The sequence below is a fragment of the Bubalus bubalis genome, chromosome 12 (genome assembly GCF_019923935.1).
Source record: "Bubalus bubalis isolate 160015118507 breed Murrah chromosome 12, NDDB_SH_1, whole genome shotgun sequence".
NCBI lineage: Eukaryota > Metazoa > Chordata > Mammalia > Artiodactyla > Bovidae > Bubalus > Bubalus bubalis.
In genome coordinates this window covers 47,431,646-47,443,593 of record NC_059168.1, presented here as the reverse complement: position 1 = coordinate 47,443,593, position 11,948 = coordinate 47,431,646, and the positions used below count along the sequence as shown (strand labels likewise).

Here is an 11,948-nt window from a genome sequence, read left to right as displayed (position 1 = left end):
TGTGTGTGGCTTCTTTCTTTCTGACAGTCTGTTTAAAGCAGTGTTAATAGACCTCTCTGTCATGATGGAAATGTGTTTTATCTGTGTCCAGTATGGTAGCCACTAGCAACATGGGACAACTGAGAACTTGAAATGCGTCTAGTATGAGTGAAGAACTGAACTTTTAACTATTTTATTTCAATGAAAATAGCCAATGCAGCTGGTGTCTACTGTATTAGTGCAGTTTTAGAGAATTCTTCAGTGTAGTTTTTAAGATCATGTACACTGACACAAATTAAGTTCATATCAGTGGTCCTGATATTAGCTAGATGATCTTGGACTGGTTGTTTCATCCATGCTTCAGTTTCATTATTTCTACATACCATGGAGTGTTACTATAAGAGATATGTTTTTATTTTTTATTTATTTTTTACAACAATCAGAATTATTGTAATTAAGATAGTTTTCCACCATGGGGAACTAGTTAACGTCTCCCAAAGTGAGGCAATTGAGGCTTCAGGAGTATCCACAGCCCCAATCATCTTGTTCATGTGTTTAGAAAAATAAGTAACATTAGTGCTCATATCAGGTATGTATGTACAGCTTGGGTATGAATAATGGCACAAGTTTTTCCTTGTGCAGCTGTCAAAATATCTAAAGCCAATCTGTTTTGTAAAACCACCTTTCTAATTTGTGCTTGTTCAGCATTAAGAGCTGAAATAGCTTTTTGAGAATCTTGCAATGCCTGTTGAGTAAAATTAGTCAAAGCATCTACTCATAGCAGAACATTTGTAGTTCCCAGAGAGGGAACAAACACTGCAGCCAAATAATCATACCAGTGAAGTATAGACCTTGCCCACCGAGTTTTAAGGTGGGGTAAATCAGCAGACGTTTCTGGAAGCTCTGAAAATATAAAGCCGCGAGTAAAGGCTAGACCTAGGATGCATCTCCCTATACAACCATGGGGAAGCCATGCCCATAGGTAAGAACCACATATCTAATAGGTCCCATTTGGAGCAAGCCGGCGTGACTGAGATATCCAGTCCCAATTAGTGCCTGGCCAGACAAAGGAAGGACCTGAACTGGGGTTGGAAAATATGGGAATGATTACGTTGCATATATCCTGAGGCAAAAATCCCAATTGCCTCCAATCATTGTAATTAAGTTGTTGGCTAACTTTTGGGGATGGCTCTCTTTGTTCCCAGCATATAGGGGCAGTAGATATTAGACGTCCTTTTCCAGGAGTTAGCCATATAACCTCATCCCATATTTGATAAACCTCAGGTAAAAACCATTAGATCTAGACCTATTTGCCTTATGTGTAGCAAAATAGTCATTAAACTGAGACAATGTATAATCAAAATTAAAAGTCACGTTTTGTCCATAGTTAAAGTACAAGTGTTGCACCAGTCCATTTTAGGGTTGTTAGATGTCATCAGTTTAAGAAGAGGCATCACATATGATTGTTGTTGAATGTATTCGCAGACTTGGAGAAAGTCTTTTCCTTGAAGTGGAGATGTCCACCACAGGAAGCCTTCCACTGATGAAGAAGGGAGTGCTCCACAGACCCAGCAGCTAGACCGATTGTGGAATGCTGCGTAGGAGTGAGCCCAGGACAGGAAGGCATTGTCTTGAGGATTAAACAGCAGACTCAAGATTTTTGGAGTCAGCAGAAGTAGGCTCACATAGATTATCAGGCCCATCTGAAAAGTACAAAGTCAGAGCATAGAAAGTAAAGACATAAAATGAAGTCACTTACTTCCGGTCAGGGTGCCACCTCTTAACTCGAGTGTGATGTACCCACAAATCAATTCTTGGCACTTTGACAGCTCGGTTCCTGGCTCAAATAGAGGCTTACTTGACTCAGAGGCTAAGTCAGGAGTTGTCTCCCGGAGTTCTGTTAATGCCCGTTGAAAAGCTTTTGGCTCATCCAAACAGTCCCATTACGGAAGTGGATCAGGAAGAAAATGGGCCAGGGGCTTCAATAAGCACGGAGTAAGTTGCCCCAGTGTCTCCAACTGGCCACCATTCACCATCCTCCAATGGGTACCATGGCCATGCATTATCACATAGGAAGACCAGGTGTGTCTTCTTTAAGCCCCGGGGATCAAATCTATCCCAGTTTTTCAGGATACAGTTCAAAGGAGTGAGGCTGGAATTGTTAGCTCCCATCTTGTCCTGAAGAATCCTGGACAAGCCCCCCAAGATGAAAGGTTGTTGCTGAATCACGCAAAGAGGCCAGGATCCTTGGCCTCTGGAGGAGAAGAATTCAATCTGGGGCCAGAGACGAGGCTTGATCACTCAGAGCTTTTGTGTAATAAAGTTTTATTAAAGTATAAAGGAGATAGAGAAAGCTTCTGATATAGACATCAGAAGGGGGTATAAAGAGTACCCCGAGATATGTTTTTAAAAAAATAGGTTTCTTAAAACAGTGCCTGTCCCTTCCTTAGTGGTCCATGAGCATTCCACCCAAGCTTCTGTTGGGGTGTCCCTTCCCCTACTAAAAAAGTGAAGGTGAAGGACAGAGACAAGCAGTGGTGTGCTAGACCAGCGCAAGACAGTCAGCCACACACATCTCTTCCCACCTCTGCATAGCATCACACTGATAACCTGCCACTGGACTTGGTGGGAATATTTACGTCATGGTGATTGGTTGAACTTTAGAAGCACACATTAATTTGTAGTGTTATCAGTCAGTAAAAGTGGAGTTTCTACATAGATACAGCAGAATAGATAGTTAGAAAGATCATTAAAGATTCAAGGGTGAACTCAGCATTCTGAAACCTCTGCCATCCAGTGCCACACCAAACCCTTCAGACTAAGCCTCTTGTCCACTGCCCCACAAGTGAATTAACAGACGTGTATTAAAGGCCAGATATAACCTTTAACCTGGATGGCTCAGGTTTACTTCTCTTAAGGATGCAGAAAGAAGTCAATAAGGAGATCCTTGGGGAAGAACCTGTGTCTTGTCTTTTCCAGCTTCTAAATGCTTCTAGAATGCCCACATTCCTTGGCTTATGGTCCCCAGTCAGCAGGACATCACTCCTTCTCTGACCCTTCTGCCTGCCTCTTTCACTTAGAACTCTTGTGATTTCATTGACCCCAGTGGGATAATCCAGGATAATCTTCCCATTTCAAGGTCTTCACTTTTATCATAGGGTCCATGACTCAGATCTGGCTACCACCTTTTTCTACGTGGTGCACGAGTTAAGGATATTTCTCCATGTTTTAATAGGTTGGAAAAAAAAATCAGAGACTTCCCTGGTGTCCTGTGGTTAAGGGTCCACCTTCCAATGCAGGGAACATGGGTTCAATCCCTTGTCTGGGATCTAAGAGCCCACATGCCTCAGGGCAGCTAAGCCCGTATACCACAGCTGGAGAAAGCCTGTACACTGCAACAAAGATTCAGCACAACCAACATTTAGAAATAAATAAAAAATTAATTTTAAAAAATCAAAAGAAGAACACATGAAAATGATATGAAATTCAAATTTCAGTGTTCAAAAATAAAGTTTCAGTAAAACACAGCCACGCCCACCTGTTTGGGCGTCATCTGTGGCTGCTTCAGTGTTAATCACAGCAGAATTGGCGGGCTGTGGCAGAGATTGGGTGGCCCACAAAACTTAAAATATTTACTTTCTGGCTTTTTACAAAAGAAGTTCACTGATCCCTGTTATAGAGACTTGAATCTCATTTGTGGAGTTCAACTCTCATGTATAAGTCAGTGAACTGGGATGCATTATGACCTGTGCTATTTTTAGGGAAGATGACAGTTCGTGGGGTGAAGGTTTACAGGTAAGAGAGAGGGGCAGGGAGTTGCCATTGTGGCCTGTGATACTATGCAAGTAAAAAGTAATTGGGCTTCACCTCCAGAAAAGGGGGGAGAGGAGGTGGGAAAGGTGACAGAGTCATTTGTTCATCAAGGTACATTTTTTTTCAGAAGTGAATTTCTGGAAATTTTTTTTTAACTTTATATTTTGTATTGGGGTATGACTGGTTTACAATGTGATAGTTTTAGGTGAACAGCAGAGGGACTGAGCCATACATACACATGTGTCCATTCTCCCCTGAACTCCCTTCCCATCCACATAACGTTGAGCAGAATTCCCTGTGCTGTACAGTAGGTCCTTGTTAGTTATCCATTTTAAATACAGCAGTGGGTACATGTCCCTCCCAAACTCCCTAAATATCCCTTCCCCCCACTCTTCCTCCTGGCAACCATAAGTCTATTCTCTAAGACTCATCAAGGTACATTTGTTGAGAGATTTCTGTGGGCTGGGTGCAGTTCTGAGAGCTGAGGGATGTAAGATACAAATTCTAGAGTTTGGCAGCTCTCTGGCTGGCTCAAACAATTGACATTTGTTATCTCAGAGTTCTGGAGTCCAGAACTTGAACATCAAGGTGAACAAGGCTCCGCTCTCTTTGCGGGAGGTGGGAAAGGATCTTGTCCCAGTCTCTCTCCTGGTTTCTGCTAGTTCCTCAGCTTGTGGTTGCATAACTCCAGTCTTCACACGGCATACACCCTGTGTGCATGTTTCCATTTCCATAAACTTCTGCTTTTTTTTTCTTTTTTTTTTTTAATTTAACCGTGCTAGGTCTTAGCACAAGGAATCTTTATTGCGGCACGCATGCAAGATCTTTACTTGCAACGTATGAGATCTGGTTCCCTGACGAGGGATTGAACCCAGACCCCTTGCATTGGGAGCTTGGAGTCTTAACCACTAGATCACCAGGGAAGCCCTCATCTTGCTTCTGCTTGTACTCAATCATGTCCAAATCCTTACAAGTCCAAGGACAGTAGCCTGCCACAATCCTCTGTCCATGGGATTCTCCAGGCAAGAATAACGGAGTGCATTGCCATTTCCTCCTCCAGGGGATCTTCCCAACACAGGGATCAAACTCATGTCTCCTGCATTGGCAGGCAGATTCTTTGCCGTTGAGTCACCTGGGAAGCTCGAAGTCCCCATACATTTGTTGTTTTTATAAGGATACCAGCCATATTGGATTAGTGGCCCGCCCTACTCCAGCATGACCTCATTTTAACTTATCTAGTTACATCTGTAATGGCTATGGCTGAGCAAGGTCACAATCAGAGGCTGAGGGTTAGGACTCTGACACGTGAGTTTTGGGGAGCTGCAACTCAACTCATAACAGTTACCAGAGCCTGGTACAAGGTACCGTTTGGGGAAACATCCCTCTTCTCCCTTAATCTGCTTCTGCCCACATCCCAGAAGGACTTTCTAGAGGTTTCTCTGTCCACTTCTGGCGCTCCGTAGAGGGAGAATTGTCCATTGGGTGGTTCAGGGCCTGCTCCTTTTGTTCATGCCCCCAGGTGGGTGGGCCTGGTAGGGCTGCTAAGGCCACACTTGTGGGCATGGCTTCCCTTTGCCTGTCCAATGATCCTGCTCTTTCTGTCCCCATGGGAGTGACCTAGTCCACCACACAGCCTCATGCTCCAGCTCCTTGCTGTATGGCTGTCCAGCGGGACGTCATTCCAGGGCTGGTCTACAGATCCAGCCATATCATGTGTTCCTTATAGGGTTGCCTATAAGGCAACCTTATAGTGGACAGCCTGGGGTCTGCTTTCAGGGTGAGAATCAGACCTAACCCCACAGGATGTAACATGTAGATGATCAAGATTTACAAAACTAGAGGTGATCAGTGTTCAAGAGCCCCATCAAGGAAAAGCCATTAAGAAGAAAGGACATTTTGGGGACTTCCCTGGTGGTCCAGTGGCTAAGACTCCCAATGCAGGGGGCCTGGGTTTGATTCGTGGTCAGGGAACTGGATCCCACATGTTCCATGCCACAACTAAGCTGGTGAAGCCAAAGAAACAAAAATAAATATTAAAAAAAAGAGAGAGAAAGGCAACACCAGGTCCATTTCTCTCTCAGTCTCTCTCCTTTAACTCCCTTTCCCCTTCCTCCTTTAAGCAAAAAGAAGACATTTTTTTTCTTAAAACAAAGTTCACTTTATTACATTAGTTGTACACGCTAAAAGAATATGAAATGCAGACTTTGTCTAAATTCTCTTGCTGACTCTCTTGAAGACAATGTCGCCCTTCGTCATGGTCTGAAAGCCAGAAAAGAAATCATGAAATGTTCATCTGATGTAGAAATATAAAGGATAGTTAAACCTCCAGTATGCTAATATATGCAGCAACTCAGAGACGCCTCTCATCTCTATAGGACCGGAGGAAGGATCGGAAATCTTTTCTAAAATCCCATGCCAAGTCTTTGTCACTTCCTCACAAGCAGACCTGTCCTGCCTTTTACAGAATTCCTTTCTACATCAGTGACTTAGAGCAAGACCAGTTCAATCCAATCCAATTTCTCAACATTTCATTGAACACTTCTTGCTCCTGCTCATTCTCTAACCTGTGTCTGACTCTTTGCGACCCCATGGACTGTAGCCTGCCAGGCTCCTCTGTCCACAGGATTCTCCAGGCAAGAACACTGGAGTGGCTGCCATTTCCTTCTCCACAGGTGCCTTATTGGCATTCATTGCAAGATGGTAAGAAATGTACAAAGCCTCTCCGTCTGTAATGAGAGTGGCTCCTCCTAGGGTTTTGCAGTGTATCACCATGGATATCAGTCTTTTGATTTAGATCCAGTTCAGAGGAACCCTAGCTCTGCCATTTCCTGGCTGTATGCTGCCTCAGTTTCCACATTTAGGAAATTCAGTATTGGTGGGAAGATTTGAGAAAATGTGTGGAAACTGCCTGGGGTGCAAAGGATGCTCAGGAAGCAGTAGGAGAGACTGACCACAGGAAATAGTCACTGCTCTTCATGTCTCCCCTGACCCCGACTACCCACCTCCCCACCCAGCCCCAGGTACAAGGACCCCCAAGCTGAGAGTGCAGACTTACACTGGTAACAGTGTCGCCACTGAATTCAGTCACAGACTTGATGCCCTTGAAAGTTGTCACCAGTTTATTATCACCTTCCAGCTGAACCACTGCCTGTAGCGGACAGAAGAAATAGCCTGTGAGGACGGGTCCAAGAGGGAGTAACTCTCTCACTAATGAGGTTGGCTCCCCGGCATGGGACTCTGCTTACAGCAACCAAACCCCCTTCCCTGGCTCTGAACAGAAGTGAGGTTATGGAAGAACTGAAGAAAACGCCAGGGCTTCTTTTGTCAGACTTTTCATTTATGGGCTGTGATCCAGGAGTCAGCATAGGATGGCTAAGTGGTCTCAAATCAAACACTAAAATAAAATCAAGTAACAATTCTCCAAGTTGATGGAGGGAGGAAGTAGATTCAAAACACTGGCCGTTTGGGAGAACACCTGTCTTGGTTTTGTGTTACATTATGTTATTCCTTCTAGCACCTTCATCTTTCCTCTTGTGGTCTCCTTTTCACACATCCAGGGAGAGGTAACAGAAACCCAGCAGGGAGCAGAAGATACTGGCCAAGGTTAAAGTTTGCCTCCAAAATTGACAGCTGGAAAGGGCCATGACTGTTTGCCCCTTACTGTTGGCGGATAAGAGAGTTTCCCTTCTGAAATTTATCATAGGTTTCCTGACCTGTAATGTTTTATCTGGGGAAGCAGAAGTCAAGAGCCACTAGAAAAGGTTAAAAAAAAAAAAAAAAAGACCAATGGTTGTGCTGAGACAGATGCACAAAGTTTTCTGGGGTCTGGGATGCTGGGGGAGAGGAGTGAGGACCTCTGCTCGGTGGTATTGGTGAGGCTAGTATTGGCATGAGGGGTTTGGGAGGGAGGAATAGAGACCCTTTATGAGGGGCACCCCCTTGCCTGGATCTCCCTGCCACCGCCTGCCCACCACTCACACATCCTACCTCCAGCTTGAATTGCATACCTTATCCACAGCCCAATAGAGGTGATGCTGGCTTACCCACTATCTTTGCTCTGGGAAGTGACTGTGTCCATTTCACAGATGAGGTAGCGAAGACCAAGAGTCACTGACCAACCTGCAAGGCTTGATCTGAAGGCCTGCCTGGGGCCTTGGTTCTCTGGTATAGCCAGCACCTCCTACAGGAAGTCCCTCCCCATGACCACCAGCTCTAGGCTCGGCAAAGCCATTTCCTTAGGCTCAGGGATGAACTTAGGGCTCTGTTAAGGTTTTGCACTGACTCTCACTTGTCTGTTTCTGGGCCTGGAAGATCTGAATCTTAGACTCCTGCTCCCGGTCTGGTTCCCCCATACCCTCCATATGGGACAGCTCAGATTCTCCTCTAGTCAAAGCTATGATTTTTCCGGTAGTCATGTATGGATATTACAGTTGGACCATAAAGAAGGCTGAGTGCCAAAGAATTGATGCTTTTGAACTGTGGTGCTGGAGAAGACTCTTGAGAGTCCCTTGGAGTGCAAGGAGATCAAACCAGTCAATCCTAAAGGAAATTAGTCCTGAGTATTCACTGGAAGGACTGATGCTGAAGCTGAAGCTCCAATACTTTGGCCACCTGATGCAAAGAGCCAATTCTTTGGAAAAGACCCTGATGCTGGGAAAGATTGAAGGCAAGAGGAGAAGGGGGTGACAGAAAATGAGGTGGTTGGATGGCATCACTGACTTCAAAGGACAAACTCGGGGAGATAGTGAAGGACAGGGAAGCCGGGTGTGCTGAAGTCCATGGGGTCACAAAGAGTCAGACGTGGCTGAGCAACTGAACAACAATAACAGATTCTCAGGCCAGAGTTCCTCCAGGAGGTCCCAGGAAACTGACACCTTCCCTAAGAGCTTCTTTCTTAAGAGCTGGTTTATTCATTTATTTTTAATTGGAGGATAATTGCTTTATAATATTGTGTTTTTTGCTTGTGTGTTTAGTCGCTCAGTTGTGTCTGACTCTGCAATACCATGGACCGTAGCCCGGCAGGCTCCTCTGTCCCTGGGATTTCCCAGACATGAATACTGGAGTGGGCTTCCATTTCTTACTCTAGGGGATCTTCCTGACCCAGGGATCGAACCTGCGTCTCCTATGTCCCCTGCATTGCAGGTGGATTCTTTATCCACTGAACCATGTGGAGACAATATTGTCTTGGTTTCTGCTATCTCACAGCCTTTCCACCCCAGCTGTGGGTTCAGAGATAGGGTCTCAGCAGTAGGAATTGTGAGCTGGGACCCTTGAGGGAGGAAGTCTGGGGCCAGGCTCCAGGAAAAGTTCTGGAAGCAGAGGGTGGCTGGAGGGGGTGCCTCCTACCTTGATCTTCTCCCCAGTCATGAACTCCATCTCACACTCCTCCCCCAAGGTGAACTCATTCTGGATCACTTTGGAGCCAGCGGTGATGATGAACTTGAAGTGCTTCCCATTCTGCACGATTTCCGACACCCCCTTGATATCCTTCCCCTTCTGGATGATGTCATCGGGCATCCCTGGAGAGAAGCATTAAAGGCTTAGAGGTGGGCAGAAGTGGGAGTGGGGCATCCCTGGTGGCTCAGTCGGTAAAGAATCTGCCTGCAATGCAGGAGACCCAGGTTAGATCCCTGGGTTGGGAAGATCGCCTTGAGAAGGAAATGGTTACCCACCCCAGTATTCTTGCCTGGAGAGTCCCATGGACAGAGGAGCCTGGTGGCCTACAGTCCATGGGGGTGGAAAGAGTCGGACACGACTGAGCCACTAAACAGCAGAGGTGGGACCTGCAAGCTGGCGGTCACAAGAGAAACCCCGTGGTGAGAAGGGGGAGGAGAGATCCCTGAGGCCTTGGCACTTCCTGGAGCCCTGTGAGCAAACTGAGCTTCGACCTCTGAAAGAGAAGGTCAGTGGCCTGACTTGGCCTGACCTCAGGTGCCCACTATCTTGCCAGTTTGGTTTGTAAAAAAAAAAAAATCACTTCTCAGCCCCGGGGAAGCTTTCCTCGTCTGAGCACCTGCTTCTTACTCGCTCTCCGTCCTCTGTCCTTCCTGTTTAAAGCTCGGAGACTTTGCTCTTTGAGAGTAAGTATTTTTTTCCTCCACACTCAGGGTGACCATCAGCTTGTCTCCCAAGCCAGGTCCCTCCTGAGAGTGAAAGGGAAGCTCTTAAAAATTATGCCAGGATGGGAGCGAGATTCAAGAGGAAAGGGATATACATACACTTATGGCTGATTCATGCTGATGTATGACAGAAACCAACACTACATTGTAAAGCAATTATCCTCCAATAAAAAATTAATTAATTAAAAAATTATTCAGGGACAAGAGGCACACAGCAGGATCGTGCCTGGCAAGCCTATGCCCCCATCCCTACTTCCACCTCTGCTGTCAAGGCTTTTAAGGAAGATGGACCAGGAGTCCCTTCTCCGGGGACAGAGTGTGATGAATGTCAGAGTGTCTGTGCTGTCATATGAACTGAGGCTCAGGAAAACCAGGTGCACTGACAGTGATGGGGAGGCCCCTGTTGCCAGGTGAGGGATGCAGGGACAAGAGGTGTTGTGCTGTGTCCTACAGGAGAAGATCCCAACTCTCAGCCACCCCAAAAGGCTTCCTGTCTCTGCCTTTGCTATCTTCCCCACACTCTCCTGCTCAGCACTCTTGTCTCCCCCCCCCCCCCATTTACTTCCTCCCCCTGGAACACAATCTCCTCCTCCAGCCCCCAGGGGACACCTTCTCATCTCCCAAGGCCCAAGGCTCACCTTCGCTCCTACCAAGCCCTCCCCTGATACCCTCCCACGGCTCCACATCCTCCTGTAAGTGACTCAGTGGGGTGGGTGGGTGACAGGGATTTAAAGTGGGGTCCCTGGGAACTAGTGCTGGCTTTATATCTCAACTCAGATTGGGATTATGATCTGTGTGAGCCCGGTTGGCATTAGTTGCTCTTTCAAGGCCTTCATTGCCTTGCCTGTAAAATGGGAAAAATAATAGTGCCGAGCTCAGAGTTTTTGGTGAGGACTCAACCTGGTGGCTCATACAATAAAGAATCTGCCTGCAATGCAGGAGACCTAGATTCGATCCCTGGGTCCAGAAGATCCCCTGGAGAAGGGAGTGGCAACCCATTCCAGTATTCTTGCCTGGAGAATTCCATGGACAGAGGAACTTGGCGGGCCACAGTCCACGGGGTTGAAAAGAGTTGGACACGACTGAGTGGGAGGAAGCTAACAGCAGGAAGTTGGCTGTCTGGGGCTTTAGCACGAGGCCTGGCGCTGAGTCAACACTCAAGGCACATTAGGAGAGGCTGTGTTGCATTCATTTCTTCTCTTTTTTCTTTCTCTAAATTGTGACCTTGAAGTGTGGCTCATTGTTATCTGTCTTTGTGGTATCTGCTCAGTACAGCACTCTGCTCAGTGTGTGGTTGGCCTTGAATCAAAGTTTGTTAGAAGAATGAAGAAAGGAATGAATGAATGAATGAACACGGTCATCCAGTGGGTGGCCATGGAGGTGGCTTCAATCTAGATCAGATCTTAGTTCAGTGCCATTTCCACTTCCCTAAGGCATAGTCTTGTCCAGGGAGGAATAGCCCAAAACCGCACAAGGAACCTGCAGAACATGATTCCAAATCTGTATGAAGCTTGAACTGTTCCTCCTGTCTGACTTCAGGACCCTGACTGGCCACCACCTGCAGGGCCAAGCCCTCATGGCCACGATCCCCAGCCTTGGCCCAGCACTCACCGACTGCCTTCATGAAGGCCTCGTAGTTCTCCTGGGTCTGGACTTGGTACTTGCCGGAGAAGTTCATGGTGGCGGTGAGGCTCTCTCCACAGCTGATCCAACAGCTCTTCTGGCAGGGCTGCCAGTGTGGGCCGGTGTGGGCTAATTTATAGGGGGCTCTTTTCTCTCCAAAAGTCGGTCACAAGTCATCAGCTGTCGTCTCCTTTATGGCCAGGGTCAAACATTAACTCTTGAGAGCAATGGTCAATGATAAAAAAACAGGATGGGCCTGGCAGTGGATTGCTCCAATTCAGCAAACATTGGTGAGTGTCAATCAGGTGCAAAGCCCTCCAGCCCTGCAGCCTTTAAGGCGCTACTTTCCTGTGAAGTGTGTGTGTGTGTGTGTGTGTGTGCATACCTTCCTATTGTTGTTGTTTTTTAGTCGGT

General features: G+C 46.6%; 1 protein-coding gene across 1 annotated transcript; it reads right to left on the bottom strand.

Moving 5' to 3' along the window:
* Positions 1-5,925: 5,925 nt before the first annotated feature.
* On the bottom strand, positions 5,926-11,729 carry FABP1 (fatty acid binding protein 1). The gene is made up of 4 exons (XM_006074742.4): positions 11,523-11,729; positions 9,139-9,311; positions 6,848-6,940; positions 5,926-6,051 (listed from the first exon to the last, which is right to left on the bottom strand). The coding sequence occupies exons 1-4, from the start codon at positions 11,587-11,589 to the stop codon at positions 6,001-6,003; spliced, it is 384 nt and encodes a 127-aa protein (XP_006074804.1). The 5' UTR covers positions 11,590-11,729; the 3' UTR covers positions 5,926-6,000.
* Positions 11,730-11,948: the final 219 nt, after the last annotated feature.